The 23,367-nt window shown below is 36.1% G+C and overlaps 2 protein-coding genes across 4 annotated transcripts in view; one reads left to right on the top strand and one right to left on the bottom strand.

Moving 5' to 3' along the window:
• The window catches only part of JMY (junction mediating and regulatory protein, p53 cofactor), a 55,431-nt gene extending 37,043 nt beyond the window's left edge, over positions 1 to 18,388 (top strand). Inside the window, exons 9-12 of one of the 2 annotated variants that reach the window (XR_014491278.1) lie at positions 179 to 713; positions 2,287 to 2,596; positions 11,623 to 17,236; positions 17,267 to 18,388. Coding sequence is in view for 1 of the 2 variants with exons in the window: in XM_083353113.1 (XP_083209239.1) it covers positions 179 to 713; positions 2,287 to 2,594 (843 nt within the window). In the remaining variant the exon portion in view is untranslated. Of the gene's footprint in view, positions 1 to 178; positions 714 to 2,286; positions 2,597 to 11,622 lie in introns of both variants that reach the window. The other variant, XM_083353113.1, reaches the window with a different exon arrangement.
• Positions 18,389 to 20,059: 1,671 nt separating this feature from the next.
• HOMER1 (homer scaffold protein 1) overlaps positions 20,060 to 23,367 on the bottom strand; it is a gene marked incomplete at its 5' end in the record, with an annotated part of 69,932 nt that continues 66,624 nt past the window's right edge. For both annotated transcript variants that reach the window (XM_083351670.1, XM_083351669.1), the window contains one exon: positions 20,060 to 22,932. In XM_083351670.1, coding sequence (XP_083207796.1) covers positions 22,744 to 22,932 — 189 coding nt within the window. In that variant the 3' untranslated portion in view covers positions 20,060 to 22,743. The remainder of the gene's footprint in view (positions 22,933 to 23,367) is intronic.

Below are 23,367 nucleotides of genomic sequence, written 5' to 3' on the forward strand. Positions count from 1 at the left end.
TGTGATTTCAATATTGTTTTTCTTTCATATTTGTTTTATTTAAGTTTCTGGCACTGAAATATGAAATATGTAAGTTACTTCTTACTGTAACTTTTTAAAAAGGAAATTTGCATATTGGGCTATAGAAGTGTAAAATTCTACATTTTAAATTCTTTTTTTTTCTTTCTTACTTTCTAAGCGCTATCCTGGGCAGGTAATTTTTAAATCAACTAGACTTCGGCTGGCTCATGCGAGAAGAAAAAGTACAGCCACTTCAGTATCTTGTCTAGATCATCCCACATCTTCACCAGTAACTACACAGACAGATAATGTGGAGCAAGAAAAAGTAACCCAGCCTTTACAAAAACAGGAGTCTAGAAGTTTAGGACAATTTGAAGATATTTTTCAATCTCCTAGTGGTGTTATGTCTGAATTTTCTCAAACTGATTCTCTTCCAGCTCTCATTAATAATGAATTTCATTCCAATACAATCAGTGAGGCACCATTTCCTCCTCCTCTACCACCACCACCACCACCACCTTTGCCCACTAAGGAAGAATATACTCAGTGTTCTGAAAAAAGCATTAGTCCTGTTAAACAAAGCAATACAGAGAAGCCAGCCCCGTTGATCACTATTGCACCATCAGCTCATTTTTTTGATAGCAGTGAATTAGTCAGTGCCAAGAAAAAATTGAAGAAAACTGGTGATATAGAAGGATTGCAAAGAAGAAGAGGTAATTTCTGATTTATTTTGAATGGGGTTATGCAAAAAGTAAAATCAGTGCTTGTTTACTATTGCTTGGCTAATAATCAAACATAATAGCCAGGTTTCAAATCATTAGCTTGTCACACTAAATAAAACTTTGAGATTGTATACCATCAACAATATCTGCCTAGGCCAGGGGTAGGCAACCTTGACTCTTTTATGACTCATGGCCTTCAACTGGCTGGCTCAGGAATTCTGGGAGTTGAAGTCCACAAGTCATAAAAGAGCTAAGGTTGCCTACCCCTGGCCTAGGCCCATATATTTGAAACAAAGGATCTTTCAAAAGCATTTGAAATATAACTGGAATGATTATGGGAGGGTGGGGGAAGATCAATGATCAATAATTCTGAATTCCCTAGTTGGGAATACTGCATTACTACCATATGAATCTTTTTCTTAATAACAGCGTGATTCCAACTGTATTAGTATTGTTTCCACCAATCAAAGTACAACATCAGATTTATATCTATTATTTAAATATATCTCTTTCCATTGTTGCCTCTCCCTCAGGGGTAAGTTGATTAAGGATACTTGTTTCAGGATTTTTTTAAAAAATTGCAGCCTCAAAAAGTAGATATACTGTATCCAAGAAATGATTAGGTAAGCTAAAGGTAAAGGTTCCCCCACACATGCGTGCTAGTCGTTTCCAACTCTAGGGGCCGGTGCTCATTTCCGTTTCAAAGCCGAAGAGCCAGTGCTTGTCCGAGGGCATCTCCGTGGTCATGTGGCCGGTATGACTAGACGCCAAAGGCGCACGGAACGCTGTTACCTTCCCACCGTAGTGGTCCCTATTTTTCTACTTGCATTTTTATGTGCTTTCGAACTGCTAGGTTGGCAGAAGCTGGGACGAGTAACGGGCGCTCACTCTGTTACACGGCACTCGGGATTCAACCCGCCAAACTGCCGACCTTCTGATCGACAAGCTCAGCGTACTAACCCACTGACCCACTGCATCCCTTTTAAGAAATGATTAGTAGAGGTTTATTAATTTTTAAAAAATCTTCCCTATCCTCTATGATCTAACAGTTTCTTTTGTTTTGTTTATAATAGGAAACAATTACTTTACCAAAATCTGCATCCAAAGAAGGAATAAGTGAATTTTGTTTCAGATCTATTTTTTTTGTTTTATTTTTGCTTTCTATGAAGAAAAGGTTATATTAAACTTATATTAAAGTTATGTTGCTGGAAACTGTTTAATGTGCCATAAATAAGATTGTTTATCCTATTCATGTACTGTAGATCGTTTAGGTGATCTGGGCTATTGTCAAGCTCTTACTTAATTCAAACATAGATTTTCCTAAGATTATGTTGTAGCTGTTGTGCAAGCCCAAGAGGATATGTGGCTTCTTTAAGGAAATTCAAAAAGTGCAGCAAGGGCACCCACATTAGATTTGAAGCACCTTTCTCATTTTGGATCTGAATACTTCACACTTTTATAAGCAAGCACCTTTCTCACTTTGGATCTGAATGCTGCACACAAGATAAAGTTAGAACTTATAGTATGTAAATTTATATTTAGTGAGTCTTACTATTTTCTATAGTGAGTTCACCAATGGATGAGGTTTTGGCTTCCCTGAAACGTGGCAGCTTCCATCTGAGGAAGGTTGAACAGAGAAATCTACCCCCATTTCCTGATGAAGATGACAGCAATAACATCTTGGCACAGATCAGAAAAGGCGTGAAACTGAAGAAGGTTCAAAAGGACATTATGAGAGAATCATTCACAATTTTACCTGATGATGATCCTTTAACTCGCAGCATCCATGAAGCACTACGACGGATTAAGGAGGCATCACCAGAGTCTGAAGATGAGGAAGAGAATCTACCATGCACAGACTGGGAAAATTAAGGGTAATTTTTCCTTAAGTATATAGTAGTAGACTCTTAGATGATGCAGCCTTTACAGGAATTAACGTAAGCTTTCCTCCATAGGAGACAAAATGCCTTAAGACTAACAAACAATGTAAACATTTTCTTATTTACATTTTCTTATTTTCTTAAGTTATTATACTAAAATGCTATTACACTCAATAATACAATTGCTACAAGCTAATAATTTTTCAAATTCAAGTAACAAATTACCAAGAAGAAAACCACATTTTCACCAAAACTGGCAAGGCAAACTACTGTATATAGGAACAAACTCCACATTCACTCTCACTGATTGCTTGCTTGTTTGTTTATTTTATAGCCATCCATCTCAGTCAATCATTCTGGGCAGCTTGCAATTAAAAAATATTACAATTAAAATTACTAAAAACATTTTTAAACATTAGAATTAGAATAACAGAGTTGGAAGGGATCTTGTAGATCATCTAGTCCAACCCCGCCGCCCAAGCAGGAGACCCTACACCATTTTTGACAGATGGCAGTCTAGTCTATTCTTGAAAGCTTCCAGCGATGAAGCTCCCTCAACATCTGAAGGCAAACTGTTCCACTGGTTGATTGTTCTCGCTATCACAAAATTTCTCCTTATTGCTAGGTTGAATGTCTCCTTGATCAGTTTCTATCTGTTATTCCTTGTCTGGCCTTCAGGTGCTTTGGAAAAGAGGTTGATCCCCTCCTCTCTGTGACAACCCCTCAAATATTGGCCCTGTCTCCCCTGGTCCTTCTCTTCACTAGACTAGCCATGCCCAGTTCCTGTAACCGTTCTCCGTATGTTTTAACCTCCAATCCCCTAATCATCTTTGTTGCTCTTCTCTGAATTTTTCTAGAGTCTTAAAAACATTGAGATTAAATATACATGGAAGCAAGATAGTTGGCCAGTTAGCAATACAGCCAGGAAATGGGGCTCTTAACATCAGCACCCCAGGCATGGAAACATAGATAGGTTTGTAGGCCCTTATGAAGGGGTGTAGGGCATTCTAATATCCAATGTTCTATAGAGCAGGGGCCAGTGTGGAAAAAAGTCATCTTTGGTCCCCTCCAGCCAATGCTTCCTCGCCACCTAACACATTACCTAGTTGGGTGATGAAACATCTACAAGCAAATAAACTTTGAAAGCACCAAGTTTCCACAATTCAACTCTGAGCTACCTATATTATCTTCTATTAGAATTTATAAACATATTAAATATAAGAAGAAAGCCATGTAGTCTATGCCAGCCAAAAAGGTTTGGTGTTGAATTTTCAGATGTACAGACTTTATTAAAAGACATACATTTTTCTAAGATACAATTTAACTTTTATCAGATTAATTTAGTGGAAGGTTCAGTCACACTGAAATAGGGCATTAAGTCTTAATCTGATTTCTGGATTGTAAAGCGAATTCAAACATTTGCTATGTTAGTTTTACATTCAACTTGCTGTCATGGTTGTTACCAATTTGACAAAGATGGCCTTATCAAATTAATAAATGAATTGGCATGCTAGTAGCTAATTACTGGTAAATTTAATAAAATGAAGGTCATGTCTGAGGTCTTTAAAGCAAGTTTTTCAGTTAACAGACCTTTCATTTAATAATATAACCTAAGTGAACATACAATTACTGTATTATTTTCAGTATAAATTTTACTGCAGAATAATTTATATATTAAATGAGCAGTTTATAGATACAAGTGTTGGTCTCATCTATAGCTCTGTCTGCAGTAGCTAAGCATATTAAGTGGCTCTGTATCTGGGCCAGAAATGCTAATGATGCTGGATTCCAATAGATAACAACTCAAGGATATTTTTCCCAGTTCCGATACATCAAACCCATTTAACTAGAGATGCCACAAATTGAATCTGAAGATTTGACATGCAGACCAGATATATTGCTGTTCAATTGTGGCTTCTTCCTATGCCTCCTATGCATATCTACATGATCAATGATCATATTTACATGATCAATGACTTCTTGTAATAATCATATTCCAAATGACTATTCTAAGTTTGCTACTTTTAGTCTTTTGCCAATATTCTGTAAGAAGAATTTAAAACAAGGACTTATGCACTTGCAAAAATAACTGGGTTACAAGTGCTTTCTTTTTCAATAACCATTTTCATGTGTTGACAAACTTAATGGTCTGTTATTTTATCATTTATCATTACATTTTGTACTGTATCATTTCTCTTGAGAGTTCAGAACATCTCACCTCCTTTCAGCCTGACAAAAGACAGATTGGGTCAAGAGTGAATGTGCTCAACGTCATCCAGTGCGCTCCATAGTTAAATGTGGGTCACCCTAATCTATATCAAATGCCTTAGGCCCTGGCACTATACTGTTATGCCTAAAATTTGCCTCTTAGTGTCAAGTGATCGGATCCCGGTTCGGAGGAAAAATTGGAACCGGGACCAGCTGACAGGGATGGCAGGTCTCCCCTGGAATGTTTGGAGAGGAAAGGGATTGACGATGATGCTGTCCCAGACCCCTCAGGCATTGGGGGAGATGATCAACTGGACAGGGAGCTGCCTACCCACAAACACAAGGAAGGATCGGGTACTGATGGGCAGTGGTGATAAGAGGCAGCAGATCCCTTCTGATGAGGAACAACTGTTTCCCCCACTCAATCCGAGGGCATGGAAAATGGAGGGGAGACAAGCTCAATGGAGGTCTGTGAGGCTGCTTGCGAGAAGGTCGCCCTGCCCCTCCTCATAAGGAACACCTAGCTTGGGTTGACTTAAGCAGAGGCTGGAGGAGGGCATCTTTCGCAGGGACAATTATTTTGCTTTGGCATGCACTTTCCTGGCCTTGGAAAACTCTGCTTTGAATCGTGTTTCTGCCTGTGCCTTTGCCTTGTGGACTTGTGTATGACTTACGGACATAGCCCTCTGGACTTGCACCTTGTTTTTGGACTTCCTATCTGCCTTTACGAATTCAGTGGGACTGTGAATGGCTGCCTTCAGGGAAGTTTGGGGTGGAGCTTTACCAGTCATTGTAGGGCCATTTATTATGGAATTAGCAGAGCAATAAAGGACTCTATCGAAGCCTGCCGCTCTCCAGAGCTGCTTCTGTCATTGTCTCCTGCACAAGACCTTCAAACCTTCAATGTCTCTTTGGGCATTGGGAAATCGTGACTTCTATAACAGCTAATACAGGGACTATCAGGGCAGTAGGTGAATTCAAATAATCGATTTATTCATTTAATTTGTTTTCTACCATGTCACTATGAAGTTTGTAAGGATTTTCCCCTTATAAGATGGAGAAGTTATTGATTGCAAAGTTTCTGCAACAAGTTTTTGCCTTTGTTATTTCATAAAAATATATATTTTAGGTATGAGAATTTATTGCACTTTAATGCTGCCATTATTTTCACCCCCAAGCTATCTTGAAGCAGATCCTTCTGCTTATCTCAAATACTCAAGTTGACAGATGGGAGAATGAAAAAACTGGCAGTTAAGTTCCAATACCCCTCCTGGAGGAACAAAAATCACTCACTCCCCACAACCATGATTGTGCATATATTGTGCATTTTTCTGTCCCACTGCTAAGAAACCTCAAATCTCCAAATGGTTGCTGTGAGAAGTTATCTGCCTGCAAAAGTTCCTTTCTATTCCTATTAAAAGCCTCTGGGGCTTTGAAGCCAAAAGGACTGTGTCAACATTTTGCAGCCAAAAAACTTTTCACATTAAGTAACATTGATTATTTTTTGGAATTGAACAATTTGCTCCAGCCACATTTTCACACCCACTTCTCCATTGCCCCCCCCCCCACTGCAGCCAGCCCACCAGCAGTGTTTATGCTTGGCAGCCTCTCTACTAGTACTCCTTCCCTGGCAACGGTCCAAGGGCTCTCCTGTCCCACCCCGCACCCCCTTCTCCCATCTGATTCACTGAGGGACATTTATCCCCAGGCATTTCGCTGTGCTGGATACTTAAATGCCCTGTCAAGTTTGAAGTTTGCTTTGCTGTTGCAACAATTACTGCTTCTTAGCTTACAAACGAGCTTGAGGGGAGGAGGGGGAATTGGAATGTAGACTTCAAAAATAACGAAAGAAGATCATGAGAAGCAAGGTCAATTGCCAGGTGTAACAATATAATTGTTCCTAATTGGGCAATGTGCTCTTTCCATCGATGGGAGGGGAAGTGCTTTCCTTTTACTATAGGAGGTTTGGCCTGAGTCTTGCCACAGCTGGTGGTGCTCAATAAGTTTTACATTAAGAGACTGGAAAGTCTCAAAGTTGTTTGCTTGGTTGGGTTTGTCAGTTGGAACCTTGCGGTGGCCAGGTGGGATGGGCATCTGGCGCAGCCTCCCCCTCCCAGCAGCAGCGGCAGCAGTAGTAGCATCCCAGCCATGGGTTGCTCCTACCGCAACCAGGCTGCATTTGTAGCCACATCCCAGCTGAGGGAGGACTCCAGCCCTGCTGTTATCCACTGGCCTTTGTCCCGCCAAAAGGGGAACGTGAGTCCCATCCGCGACCAGAGCCTCGGAGGCCCCACAGGCAGAACATGTGCAGGTAACTTCTCCCTTCCCAGGAGACTTCGCATGTGCCTCAATCGTCCCAGGAGAGGAAGGGCTTGCTAAAAAAAATAAAAACAGACTGTATAGTGCAAGAAACTAAAATGGTTCAGTTTGGAGGAAAATAAAATGTTAAGTGCCCTTCATGCTTAAATGTTCAAGCAAACCTGGATTCAGAGACAGTGACATCTTTACACTTCCCAGTTGTGGGGTGACGGGAAGTATGATGTGGACCAAATCAGGGAGAGTGGCCAGAAAGGAGCATGAAACAGAAGCACCAGGATACCTACAGTGGCCAAGAGAGAAAGAGTTAAAGTAGCATCTTGATATGAGGTAGATTGAATTCTGAATCCCTTCCTTGGCACCATGTATTTTAAAGACCATCGGCTTTCGTGGGAGCCAAAGTCCCATTAGTCCTGCTCTCTGAAAGTGGGCACCAAGATGTTGCCAGTGCAAATTGTCCTAGACCCATTATTTGTTGTGATGCCAAAATGGAAAATACAATCTCAAATGTTTTGAACTGTCTAAGATGTTTTAAACTGTAGATCTTTCCAGACTTTCTCTTATGGAAAATATTTCAGAGTGAACAGAGGTGTAATTGACAAATGTTTTGTCTATATGTCTCTTCTGCCTTGCTAGCTGCAAAGCATCAGATTATTAGTTGATTTTTCCCCTAGAGACTGCTTGAAACATAAATTGCCAAGAAACTATATTCTAAAAAGAAGCTCTGGAAGTTGGAGGGCAGTTGGAGGAGGGAAGAACAATTTTTTTCCTTCATTGATTTGGAAGGCAAGAGTTGTTGCCAGTAAGAAAAACAGACCTCCAAGTTTAACATTCCAAAATGGCATAAAAGAAAATAATTTTGTTGCAGTTTTTAAATATATTACAGCTGAATTAGGAATAATTTAAGTTTGGTGTCATAAATTTTGTGGGATCACGAGATCTGGAACTACTTCTGACTGATAGTTACTGTTGTCAGGGAAATTTGCAGGGTAATTTTTTTAAAAAAGTCAAGATTGTGTTCACAATTCCCCCTGTGAAGATATCTGCTCATTGGGGATGCCCTTAGCATGATCGTGTTCCTTTGAATAGAAGAGAAAATGCATAGTTCAAGTTGAACTGTGGAATACTTTGTGTTGTCTGAACTTGGCTTTTTGCTTGCAGACATTTTATTATCCAACTATATAACATCCTCAGTACAAGTCAGAGTTCATAGATTTCGTAGACTCCATAATATTTCTTTGATTGTATCATAAGTACTTTTTGTACAGTTGTACAAGCCCAGTACTGAGCTTCCTGATATAAGTTGAAAGAGTATTGAATGATTCATTAGAATGTAATGGTTGGACATGATCTCAGATATCACTTGTCCATTCCTGCATCACAATAGCATTCTCACCTGTTGAGCTCTTACCATTTTGTCTGTTCTACAGAACATCTTCTATTTAAATTCATTTTTTTGTCCTATCTTCTGTAATTGCTGAACAATTCTGTCTTGTCTTAACCTTCAAATACTTGAAGAAAGCTATTATATCTCTCTGCAGTCTTGTCTCCTCCAGGCGAAATATACTCCAACTGTGCCTCATAAGTTTTTCGTTCTAGGCCTGTAATCATCTTGGTTGCTCTGCTGGACATACAGGTAGTCCTCAACTTAGTGACCATTCAGAGTTACAACGACATTGGAAAAAGTGACTTATGACCATTTTTCACACTTAACGACCGTTGTGGCATCCCCATGGTCACGTGATCATAATTCAGATGCTTTGCAACTGACTTATATTTATAATGATTGCAATGTCCTAGAGTCATGTGATCACCTTTTGTGACCTTCTGACAAGCAAAGTTAATGGGGAAGCCAGATTCACTTAATAACTACATTACTAACTTAACCACAGTGATTCACTTAACAACTGTGGCAAAAAGGCATAAAATGGGGCAAAATTCACTTAAAATTTGTCTCACTTAGCAACAGAAATTTGGTACTCAATTGTAGTCATAAATCAAGGATTATCTGTACTCCAGTTTATCAGTAACCTTCTTAAAATACAGTGACTGGGCCTGGATTTAATATTTGGAGCAGTCTGATTAGTACATAGTTATCTGGTCTTCCTTTTCCCCTTTTACAGAAAAAGAAACAACAGTTACTCTTCCCCAGTCCTCTGATAGTAATACCCATCCTCCATGATTTGTCAAAGATTACAGAAAGAATATCTAAGATGATACTCTGTGAGATCTTTTAAGACTGTCAGATGTAATTGGTAAGGTGTTAGAAACTTGTTCATAGCAACTAGTTGTTCTCTGATTATCTCTTCAGTTATCTTGACTTCCCAATTCTGTCTCTCAGCTCTTCTGTTTAAATCTTTTTGAACACAGTGTTTTTTGGGGGGAGAAACCTAAAGCCTTCACCCTATTACCTGTAATTGCCTTGCCACAATAGGCCTACCCCTTCCTTTTTTATCTTTTTTCCTCCTTCCTTTTGTGTTAAAGGAACCCTGGAACCCTTTTTATATTTTTATCTTCTTTGAAAGCTCAAGTGTCTTCTGCACTTGTCTTCTACTTTCGTTTCTGCAGATATTAGTTAATATGCAGATAGCAATTATACCCATTTTCTATTTCCTATACAGGTGGCCCTCAAGATACAACTGTACTGGAGCCACCTGAGACAGCTTTGCTTAACAACCTTCACCCCCTGTTGTCCCTAAAGAGGCCATAAAATGAATGTGTAGGTCATTAAACAAACCATGAGGTGCTTCAATGATCAAGGAGGTCCTTGGAGGTCTAGTCCAGGCCCATCATCCTGGGCCTCCCAAGGCCTTCCCACTTCCTGAGACACCGCATATTCCGCTTCCCATCACTTGGGTTCCTGTAGGGCTTTTCCTCACCCACCAGGTCCCTGCAGACCATTTTACTCTCCCACCAAATGCCCACAGGCCTTAGGCCTGATTCTGACCCTACCAGGCCTCACACCTTCCTTCTCATTTACCTTTTGAAGATCTCCGGGCCTCAGGATGGGGAAGAGGGCTGCATGGCTGCCTTCTGGGAGGGGCCATCATTTTCAGTACACATTTTCACTGCACAATTCCTTGTGCAGCTGCCATGTAGCTCAAGGACAGACTGCTCCATTTTGCTGCCTTAACTCAGTGTGCACGGTGCAGACAGCACTGCAGCAAAGTGGAGTAGTTTTTTCTTCGGCTGTGTGTGGCAGCCTCATGGAAGTGACTGACATTTTGGTGTACCCACAAGGAATTGTAGGTGCACTGAAAATGCCACTGTTTCCGGGAGGTAGCCATGTGGTGCAGGGATGTGTGGCCTGACCTTCTTCCCCAACATGAGGTCTAGATAAGGTAAGCGGATGTTGGATGACGGGCGTGTGGGGAGTTGGTCCAAGGAGTGCAGTGTCCTGGCAGGATGGGATGAAGGAGGGAGAGGTGCGGTTGGTCATACAGGTGAATGTCTGCAGCAGCTGTAACTTCAAAATGGGGTCGTAGGTAGCTTTGGGGGAGTCTGTCGCAACTTCAAATGGCTGTTAAGTGACCAGTCATATCTCAAGGACTATCTGTATATAGCGTTTTAAACTCTCAATTTAATTGAAAGCTCTCTGAGCTGTCCAATTCTTTTCTTGCTAGAATGGTAATTATATATCCAAAGTCTTATTTTAATCATTAAACAAATGTATACAATCACCAATCTGACCAATGGAACTTTGGCTGGCAAATAGAGATAAAACACTTATATGCAATTAAAATTAATTTAAAAAACCAAATTGAGACCCTTATAAAAAATTATGCTACTTTCATAGCAAACACATATCCTTGGCTGCTATAACATCCTATCCCCAGGAGAAAACCGAAGTTTTCATTGTTTTCCAGGAAGCCAACTAAGTCAGGGTGATCCAAATTTCCAAGAGGAAGAAGTTCCATAAGGGAGGCATAATGACAGAGAAGGCTTGCTTTCAATGTCTTATGAAGTGACACTGCTTCAGTTGAAACCTGCCTATGCATCCATGGTAGTTTCCTGAAGTGTCTGTGATTTGCTCATTAGAGTGGTTTGCAGTTGTCTTTTTGGTATCTTATTTTTCAGAGGTTCTTGCACTTCTTTGTCATGAAGTTAACCATCCATGGGCCCCTATTTAGTGTTTCTCTAAGCTTAAGGAATGAGACTGAATTTGGATTTTATTTGAAATTGGCATTCCTGAAATTTTATATACTATATATTTTGCTCCCATTTTCTCTCTCTTGTGAACAGTTTAACTATATTTTTAATTAGAAACCAGCATTCAGTCAGATTGGTACATTGTTCAGTTGTGTGTCTTTAATTCTATGACACAAGAGCACATTTTAGCACATTTTTTTTAAATGGAAATAAGATGTTCTACAAAACAAAGCTGATTGATTAAGAAGGGAAGAAAGGATAAATGCTTTCACTGGTAGCCAATTTTAATGTAGCTCGAAGCTAGTTTGCAAGCAGTTTTTCAAATTTCTGTGTTTTTGTTTTAACAGGTCCAAGGATTCCAATGAATAAGATATTTCTTTCACTTGTGAACATTCATAATCAACAGTTTGGTCATCACTTTAGGAGAACTTTATTCTGAGAAATTATTTGATATGTGCATGAATACATTTTTTAAAATTCATAGTAGAAGATTTCAGTTGGACCAAAAGCTGCTTTATTTAAGTGCACATTTTGCATAATTCTGAGGAGAAAGAACCTTTCGAAATATTTTCTGATTCTTCACTTTTTACATACATATGTGTGAAACATGTCAGCAGCTTTTGCAACCAAGCTTCTTCCCAGCATAATTTACTAGATCAAGTATGAAGTCTGACTCCATTGAAGACATCAGTGTTGAAGAATAAGTACTGCTACATTGACATTAATTTCTTGTTACACCAACAGGAATTCATTTTGCATAGGAGGTAGATTTGAAGGGAAAATGCATTTTTAACTACTAATAATTCAAACTAAAAATTAGTTTGAAATTTAAAAATGGTTACACGTTTAATGGAAAATGCTCTAAGAATGAAATTCATGTATTTAAAAAATTGTTTACAGTCTACTGCATTCTAAAATGATACATAGCAAAACCCTTAGAAGGTCATGGATACTGTAGACACCTTGTATTTTTAAATTAGTGTTTGTTCTCTTACAAATAGTAACATTTTAATTGCAGGGCTGAGTTATAATAAAGTTATACATTTTATTTATAGAAGCAATATTTTATAATGAGAACACTTAAAATTATTTTTATCTATTTGTTTAACTGTTCTTTGATTACTCTAAGGAACTTTTATTTAAGGAGAATGCAAAATTGAAATGAGATTTTACTTCTAAGTTGTAAAATTATAATCATTTTCCTCCCCTTTCCATTTTCATTATTCCCATTCATTGTTAGAAATATATTTGAATTATGTAATGCCCTACTTTATTGTAAATAATTTCTTTTTAAATCATCTAAAGGAGACCAAGCCTTTAATATAGTGAATACTTTAAGAAATGTATTCCTAAACAGCATGACTAATAGCTGCAGGCAGCTCATTTTATACAGTCAGAATACTAAACATTATTCCTGCATCAAGGCTAGTCTTGTCCTGTTAAAACTGATTAAACTCAATTCAGGAGAATTTTGAGTTTGGCCAGGTCTTTCTGTTAAAGTGTGCTATGTGCTTGAAAAAGGATAAGATCCCTTATCTAAGGAAAAAAAATCATGTTAAAATTATTTACTATACTAATCTGTTGTCCTGTAGCAAGGATATATTGGTAGGAGTGCATATAGTAATTTTACTTACTTTTTGGAACTATTTTGCCCTTTCTTCTTTTAACAAATAGTTGGAAAAAAACATAAAATATTTAAATACGTTATGAATCATAACCCAACACAGCTGGTTCTTACTTGCAGTTCCCTTGTCTATTAATGACAAAATTGGATACTTTAAAGCAATGCCTGCTATTCTATACTTGGCAGGTGTATTTCTTCAGATATTTATTGCCTTATATAAACTAAAATATTGTCTTCTAAAGGAAAGCTTAAAATAGTATGAGTTCGATTAACATAGGAACACTAAACAGTTTGGCAGAAAAATAATATTGGTTATATTAGCGTCAGATATTTGTTTCATTGAAAAACTGAACATACTGTAATATGTTATTTATAGTTGTAATCCCAGATAATGCAGGGTTCTGTGGCAATAATTCATAACTGCAAAATGTAACTCTGTAAAGTTTAGGAAACCCCATAATGTCCGTACTGCGCTGATGGTTAATTGTGTCCACAATAAATATACTGTGTTTGAATATTTAGCCACAGCACAAAACATGAACTTCTACAACGAAGGTGATATGTGGATCATGCTAAACTTTGTGTAATCATTTGCAGCAGAAGTTTCAAGCAACATGTCCCTGGGTCCTTACCAATCAATTTCCAGACTTCCTGTGCAAAGATACAGAAATCTTTGCATTATTTTGCATCCACAGATTTTGAATTTATGGGAGAAGTATATGAAGCTCTCAGGCTTTTATAATTAAGATTTTTGCCTTGAAAAGTGCATGAGTGTTTTTTTAAAAATGTAATAGTTTAATTATTGCAAGAATATGAAAATGGCGTGAGTCTATAAAAATGGCTTGTTTGTAGGAACATATACACTGGCTGCTGTACAATAGTTGATCTCATTTCTTGAGTTTTCCCTTTAGAGTACAAATGTTCATAACCTGTTAGAATGAGAAGATTGGTTCAGTTGTCAGTTAAGAGTACAGTAGCAGTAGATAATTGATCCACACCATGTGCTGTTATAGTCAAAGTTTTCTGACTAGAAGTAATTCTTAAGTTTATTGCTTAAAGCCCATTGTATATAAAAGTTGTGGCAGACTAAAAAGTCGTAGTGCTCAAGTCTGCATATTTCTCAAAATAATTTTTTTAAGTATGTAGGCATTTAAGGAAAGTTCTTAGTAAAGATTGTTTGAATGATGAATTCCAGTATTCAAATGTTGCACGCTGCCATGCAACTCTTATTTCCTATTGCTAATGAATAACAAATTTAAGTTAGTTTTTTAATCTATAACTTATATATCAGTAAATTATCTGCATATGTACAAATAAAGCTGACAAAAAGGGATGGTAAATGCCAAGTAATAAGTAATATCATTTGGAAATATATGATAGAGGCCCAAGTCATTTAAATATTTCCATTTGAAAATTTATTTAAGATGAAGTAATATTCACAAAATTGGTTTATCTCCTATACAATGGTTAAAAGAATTATGATCTTATTAATTGCTTGGGGTTTTATAATTATTTACATGTTTTGTAATTTAGCATATATACCTTTGTTTTTAATTTCAATCTTTTCCTTACAGAACTTTTCAAAACTGCAACTTATACCAAAATTGTAATCATAGAAACAAATTTAATGGCACTAGCTTGCATCTTGCAGGGATATAGGAAGCATATGTATTTTACCCTAAGAAGTCTTTGCTCTTGAGCTTCATTTTAGGCAGTTACAGCTTTTCATAGTATTGGTACATTTTTCTAATGGTGCCCTGTGAGGAAGAGGAAACTTTCATAATTGTCAATATTTTATTTTATTTTATTTACATTGCCTTTAAAGAGTGAATTGTAACTTAAACTGTATGGATTTGTGAGCGTAATTTATTTTAATTGTTATGCTTTATAATCCTGGTACTGAAGGTAATCATAATGATTTTAAAAGATGAAGCAGAATGTGTAACATTCCAAAGCCATACTAGGGAAACTTCTTGCAGCAGTTAAAAGCACCTTATTTTTACTAGTAATGACACTAATCAAGCAACAGCAATTTTTCATAGAAACACATATGGGAAGAAATACTTGGATTGAATGTAGGCTTCTTGGTCAATCTGATGATAACTGAAGCAAACTAACCCTTTGATATAGTCCTGGGCAGTCAGATTTTCATTGTATTTAGAGTTAAAACTATTCTTTGGCAGAAAATACACATTTTTTTCAGTTATTACATTAATAGCTGGAAAAATAAAGCACTAGTTGCTTTTATCCTAAAAATGTAGCTAATGTAGTTTTGAATGAAACAAACATGTTAGTTGCTGAAGAAAATCTTACATAATTCATGGATTGGAGCTATATGGACATTTCGCATGTAACTTTTGTATAATTATTTCCTAATATTTTGCACAACCCTATGTGTTGTTTAAGACAATGATGTGGGACTCCTAAATAGTGCTTCAGAAATAGAAGCAAATAAAAGCCCATTTTTATTGGGCCCTTTAAAATCTATCATGGCTTATAAATGCCTTGTGCCAGAAATTTATTTTTCAATTTTCATACTCTTAATTACAAAAACAAAAAAGCCAAAGGCCTATTTCAGGAAATTCTTTACCCTGGTCTTGTACCTAAGGTGAGAAAACAATGTATTTTCCAACACTTAAGTGTAAAGGAAATAGACTTAGTGGCAAACTGGTTCTACCTTCTTGAATCAAACTGAGGAAATAAAACTGAGTTTGGCATGTTTGTTTCATACTGAGACTCAACATTAGGCAATTGTTGTAACTGGCAATAAAGAATCTCCAATACTTCACCATATATATATATTTTTGAAGAAATAATGTGTCAGGGTCTAGTTTGATCATAGTGTACTAGCTTACAATTTAGTATATAATTTGCTATATTATGTTAGGATGATGTGGCTGCAAGGAGATTTCTTATTAGCTATAGTTCATTTGATAGTCTATTGGACGGTTTATTTGATCTGGACCAATTTCAGGATCTTGGCCACAATTGCTCAAAGTTTGTATCATAATATCCTCCCATTCTGACAGGATATACACTAAAAGTAGAAGCATTTAAACTGTACTTGGATTTTTTATAAGGAAAAACACCAGAAAATATTTTTCTTGGGCTGTCCAACTGAGGCTATCATCTCCCAATAAAGAACACCCCAAAGCCACCAAATTTACTTTAGACATATATTTTATTAAAATAAATTAACATTAAATTGTCATTTTTGAATTTAGCAGTCTCTGATGAGCCATTTGGTCACTGCCACAAACATCCACTTCTCTACCTATTTTCATTTCTGGGCCAGTATGCTAACAGTAATTGGATACTAAGTTCATTTAAAATATCCTAGTATCTCTGTTCAAGAGGCTGCCTGATCTTGTCTTGAATACAGTATACATGAATTACAGCATTGCAATTGAATGAACAGGCTCTTTTAGCAATTTAGTAGTTTCAGAAATATATATGCTGTTCTCACCTTTTCTGAGAGGGAATATGCACTTCCTAAATTTGGAGTCTTTTGATTCCTTTATTTTTTGTAGCTCTGTTATATCCCTGCTGTCATTTGGGAACTGTATAACCCCAAGGGAAGTGTGATAATGAAATCTACTACTTAATTGTGCTATATTAATGCAAACTATCACGTGAGTTCAGAATCATGAAGGCAATCCCTTTTATGAATGTGTCCTTATACTGTTTATTTTTCACTGTAAAATTATAATGAGATAAGTAGTTTTGTAATTATTGGGTATTGCTCATTTATTCATTTATTTGTCATATCAACTGCAAATTTTAATACTTATCATTTTATTCTGTAACATTTATACATTGCCTCTGATATCACTTTAGAAGCAGAAGATTATTTCCCCTTTCTAATTTGTCTGTCTCTCTCATTTCCATCCTTTATTGGTAAAGAGATCTACCTTATATATACGTTATCATTTTCCACGCTGAGTCAAGCATGCACAAATACTTCCCCCAATCTCAATCCCAGCTAGTCTATTTTAGATTATATGCCTGAGTCTCATGCTTTCAATACAGGTAAAATAATAGTAAATTAAAGAGGCCACTAAGATAAAATCTGAGGTGTTAGTTTAGTTGTGGGGTTTTTTCCAAAACCCTAGAATTTTGCAAAAACTTTGTACAAAGAATAATCAAAACTTGTTTTCCTATAGTCATGCTTTAGGAATTACCATTATACATCACTGATAAAAATTCTGACATCCAGGTAGAGTGGTGTGGAAATTGAGCCATGAGAACAGGACTTTTCTTTTTTGTTTGAAATGTTTTGCTGCTTATCCAAATAGTTTCTTCAGTCTACGCAAGTTGGTTAGGTGGACCTCATATATGTCCTCCAGGGCAGTTTCATTTCTGAATAGGCTCATTAGATGTGTAGGCAGAGAAGTGTTAAGAGACTTTGCTTTTAAATGTTTCTCTTAGGTAGGTCCTAACTTGCTAAGTTTGAAGAAGCTGCTTCAATAAGCAGGGAAATGTTTCAAACAAAAAATGAAAAGTCCGGTTGCCATGACTCAACTTTCAGATGTCATGCATCGTGTGTTCTTGAAAGTAAACCAAAACGGCATTTTGAGAACAAGGATTGAGTCATTCCATTTTTTAAAAAAGGTAAAGATAGCCACAGAGATCACCAGATAGAACTGTCAGATACATTTCTCCCTGTCCTAACATTCTATTTTCCCGATTTAAATTACCCTCCTTCTATACTTATACTTTCTTCCAGGGAAAATAGTACAGATTTCTGAATGCTTTTTCCCATCTAGTCAAACAACAGATGGGTGAACGTTTGTTAAATTGAGTATGTGGAATTTATTCCTTATCTAATGTCATCTATAGCCTTTGCTTACACCTATTAAAAGTACCAGTGATGTCCAGATGGGTTTCCCAATAACACATTTTACTTGCCTCTTATATTTGTGTTTTTCTATTTAATTATCAATTATTGTTTTGAGTTGCCAATATCACAGCTGTGTTAATATTTTACTGAAATGCAAAAGGCTTGTCAACAAAATTGCATAGGTAAGTACTAGAAAATATGGTACATTTCACTTTTAAGCTAAAATAAAAATTACTATTCATTGATTTAGTGTAAAATTTAAATCACACTGCAGTACTTACACAGCTGTATTTAATGGACACTATTAATGGACATGTCTAAAAAAAGCATATTCCTGCAAACCTTTGCAATACCTTTATAATGCTCAGTATTCTAAAGTATTAAACAAGATACATAAACTAAATGAGCATTCTTAGCAATATTTTGAATATTTTAAAAGTTTAGACTTTCTTTTTGCTTATTTTTCTTTTAGTGCAGTCTTTCAGTAATTATGTTGTTTTGCTTTGTACTTCATGTTTTCTACTATCATGGCTTCAAAATTCAAACCTGTACCAAAAGCCCTGAATGACTGTCTCTTAAACATGCAATGTAACAACATACTTCAAGTTTTGGTGCTTAAGAGTTGCTCCTTCATTTCCTTAAATAAAAGATATTTATTTGAATACAGTTTCTGTCATGGGTAGATGTTGTCACATTGCTGGGGGATGGAATAATTAGCAATAGCACCTACACTTATATACTGCTCCCTAACACTTTACAGCACACTCTGAGTGGTTTACAGTGTCAGCCTGTTGCTCCCAAGAATCTGGGTCCTTATTTTACTGACCTTAGAAGGATGGAAGGCTGAATCAACCTTGAGCAGGTCAGCACTGAATTCCTGGCTGTGAGCAGAGTTTGCTTGCAATACTGCACTCTAACCATTGCGTCATCACAGTTCTTAATAGATTCCAAATCTGTTGGCAGATCATGCAATGTTAAATTGAAATCTATCAAATTAGATAACAGCTGGGAACTTTGCCATACTTCAGCCTTAAAGTTCTTGGCTTTCGTACATAAACTCAGAGGAAATGAAATCAGCTTAAGAAATACCTTTCTAGATTCAATTCTTCCAGTTTGGTCCCAGTGACAGCCTGTTCTTTGGATTTTATTTCCATTTACTGTAGATCTTGACTACAGTTTTGTTACCCCTCCATGTCCCATGAAAAAAACACCACATTCTACATTTTTTCCTCCTATAGCCAATACAGGGAAAGTGTTAGAATTTGTTTCAATTTCATCTAGTAAGAAACAAAAGAGAGGGCCCATCATTTCATTGTTCTACTGTTCCACCAACAAATGTGTAAAATCATGATTCACTGTTTAATTATTTCACCAGCGGGAAAAAATGGCTGGGAAGGCCAGTGACTGGATGATCCCTGTCATAGCACCCAGTAACCAGTTGATGTGAAGGGATTTGCCTACAATGGAATAAAGTACATTAGATGAACTGGGCAGCATCACTTGGTTGGCCCTACTTAGAGAATACTACTTTGGATATAGCAGATAAAGATGGGTGGAAGTTGTTTTTTGGTGGGCTGGTGGCAGACAGAAGACACAACTGTATGTTCTTGGCCTTGAAAAATGGTCAATGATCATTTAGGATCTATAATCCTACTCGGGCTAGCTAATCATGCAAACAGCTCTTCATGTAATATGTGGAACTAGCCACAGCCAATTTAAATATTTTCTGTTTGTTTTGTGTACTAGTTTTAAAAACAAAACAATTTAAAAAGTGGAAGCAGGTTTTTTTTTAGGGGGAGAATCTCCATTTGTTGTGAAAGAAGAACCTTTTTATTGTACCCAAAAAATTGTTCCAGTACAGGAGATGATTGGGTGGGATCTCCTGCATTACAGTCTCTTTTATAAGTGAAATAAGATCTTCTGTTCATGCAATTGGCACTGATTTCCCAAAAGGTACTATCATATTATTGATCATTATTATCCATAGTTTACATCTGAGTATCTTTCAAACAGGACCAATTAAATAGGTGCTTTATTTGTCTAGCTTTCAGCCTGCTTATATTAAAATGGTCATTAAGCAACAAAAGCCACTTGATTCTGAATAAGCCCATATTGTTCAATCATGAAACTGGTGCCTATTAGCTTCATTTGATGAATTTTGTGGCCCGAGATCAAGGAATTCTAGATGGAAGAATGAAATTATTGGAAAACTCTGGAGTAGAGTTATGAGAAAGAGGCCCCAATAACCAACTTCCAGACAGGGATATACTTATAAAACCTTTTTATGTCAAAGTCATAATTTCACAACATGACACTCTAATTCAAAATCCAGTAGCACCTGAAGAATTAAGGTAAATGCTGCCATTCAATGAACAGTTTATAATTCTTAAAAAGAGTTCAAGAAAGAAAAATTAATAAAGTACATTCTCCAGAACAGCAGTTGTATTTCAAAATAAAAACTGTATTTTGTTGGGTTTTAAAAGAATTTTTTAACAAGACTCCATAATTGTCATATAACAAGTTATACACAATGTGATTGTTCTTCGATGTAAATTCTTGTTTGCTCTTGACAATCAAGTGTTTTCTGACATATATGCTAGTGCAGGAGAGCCATTTAGTTAAGAACAACTGAGTGTAATTGTTAACATACAATTTCTAACACCCATCTAATGTAAAGGAACATTAAAAGATTTTTAATATAATTAATTTATATGTGCACTTATATTTACCTTATCCCATATACATGTTAGATGACATTTGGGAATTCAGTGGTACAGCCCTCTTAGATTTTATTTTACAAACAAAAGAACCCAAAGTCAAGCATCTAAATATACATGAGAAAAGAAATTCCCAAATATTGATTTCCGATTACTAATTTTAATTTCAATAGGAAAATATCCTAAATGTGCACATTTAATGTTTTATATACTGTATATACATATGTGTGTGTACATATACAAATAAGTTTTCTTGTACAACACATATACACAGCATTGAAGTGGAAATACTTTGTAAACTTTTTTCCCAGTGTAAATGTCCTTGTATTAAAAATTTATTAAAAACAATGTTACATTTTTTGCCATCAAATTTCTGTTCTAACTTGCTATAATTAAGAATGCCGAGCAAAAACTTACTTCATTCGTCCCAGAATTACACCAATTTTATACTTTGCTGAAGATGTTTCTGAGTGACACTCATCTAGCAAGAGAATGAGGTGCAAACTTCTTCAGGTAAATTAAAATCAGGTAATCACTACTGTTCTGACCAATAAGATTACACATCATCAACACTTAGCTATTAAGTTTTAAAAAATCACCATAGAAAGCAATTTATCTATGAATGCAATGAACAAATATTTCCCAATAATAAATAAAATAAGTGATAAAATACTCTAAAACATGGACAAAACAAATGATGTGTACAGTACATATAGTATAATACATCATAATTTAGTGTTTAATTAACAGTGATCCTGATATTTCAGGAGACACTTGTTAAATTACAGATAAAGAAAATGTCATTTTATAAATTAAGCCAAATATTTATCCCATTTTAAATATAAATTAGAGTGCCTGTATTATACAGTATATACATACAGTACACACATAAAAAACCCGATTTATATTATCTAGTTTTGAATAGCAGTCCTTAAGTGGAAAAAATACAGAGTTTATATTTAAGCTGTATTTTATATTTAACATCCAAATTAATTTGGTGTAAATAAAAAGGTCAGTGCATTGTTGTCTCATTCTTTTTTGTTAAATTTTTAAAAATCTTTTGCAATATTAGACAATCTACAGCAAGAGTGGCTCATTCCCATTCAAGAAACATAGATTGACCCTCAGTTTGCCTTTCTTTTTTCCTTTAAAATAAAAAATATATAAAGAAATACATATTTGGCAAAAATATTTGTAAATTACATCAATACAACTTAAAAAGAGGTTCACTGAGAATAACTGAATTCAGGTCTTGTTTTGAAATTCAGAATGTAGCCTGGCTAGTCTTTCTAATAAAGATGTTTCATGAAAATACAGCAGAAAAAAAATTCTCTATGCTAATACAATCCTTTTTTTCACCTTTAATTGCCTGAGCAAGGTCAATGCCCTAGCAATAACTATATTTCCACAATTTAAGAATTCTTGCTAAATAAATTAATAAAACACATTTTGATAAGAAAAGATAAGTCCATATTATATTCAGTAAGCATAGATTGAACCTTATTAGAACATAGCAAAATTTAAAATACCTTTCAGGGACTTGCTTGTCTTCATAGATAGGCTTCAAAATGCATAACAAAATGAAATACATAATTTCTACATACATGAATTCCCAATAGGAAAAAAGTAAACCATACACTAGACAATATTATAGAACACCAGAGTGAACATTGTAAATAAAGACAGTATCTTCCAGTATAAAAAAAGGGAAGAACTCTATACAAGCATTAATTCATTAGGTCTGAATTAAAGATGCAACTCTCTCTCACTCCTGGCAAGAATTAATTGGTAATGCACTGTTTTTCTCAACAGTACAAAATATCCTGAGAAATTATTCAGATTACAACAAAAGAGAGGGCTGTCATCACAAAGATCTTGCACAAAACACAGCATACAGTTGCCTTAACAAAGAAAATAAAACTGATCACCTACATTGTGTGGAACACTAAGAGGGATGTCATTTGAAGCACTTCTTATTATTTCATTGGCTAATAATTAGAAAAGGATTGCATTCAATTTCTGTTAATACCCTCGAGTTATCTATGGCCAATTATATACAAGGAGGTAATTTGTACTTCAAGTTATTTTTTTTCCAACTAACTACAAGCTGAATTCTGAAATTTCATATTGAAATACTGTATATTGTATATTGTTGAAAATTTAAAACAGGCCCTTCTGAAGGAGCATTTTTCTAATTTTGTGCAACTTTGATGCAGATCCCAACAAAGTCCTGTATGAAGAGAGACAGTGCATCTTTAAGAAGTTTGGCACTGAGATCCTGTGTTCTTTAGCTGCATTCTATTAGCTTGGCCAGATTATCTCGTAGTTCTGTAAGTTCAAAAATTTTGCCATCAAGAATTTCTAAAAGTGTTTTCAAGTTATTGCGAAAAACTTCTTGTTCATTCTGACTTTTCTCCAAACGCTGTTCAAGATCGGACAGTTGGCCTTCTAGATCTTTATTTCGAACTTCCACTTCCTTAAAAAAATGCAATATGCAAAGTAAATAAAATACTATTTTAAAATTCTCTTCTTAATGTTACACGGAAATATCATTGTATAAGGCAGGGGTGTCAAACTGACAGCCCACGGGCTGGATGCATCATCTGGAAGCTGCGCCCACCCCATTGCCGGCAATGGCAAAACCGTCCCGATACATTGCGTGACGTCACGTGACATCACGAGTTTGACATGTCTGGTATAAGGCATGCTACAGTGTGGCCCAGGATAGGACCTTCCTCACAGTGTAATAATCATAACATTGTATTTTATCTGCCTACAAGTAAGCCAATTGTAGAAGATCACATCTGGTTTTGGACTGAGAACCATGTTTAGCTTTGTTGTACATTTCAAAAAATGAATATGGCAAGCAAAAGACAGTGAGGCAAAAAGGAATGCAGGATCGGTCACCGGG

The sequence above is a fragment of the Vipera ursinii genome, assembly GCF_947247035.1.
Source record: "Vipera ursinii genome assembly, chromosome: 2".
NCBI lineage: Eukaryota > Metazoa > Chordata > Lepidosauria > Squamata > Viperidae > Vipera > Vipera ursinii.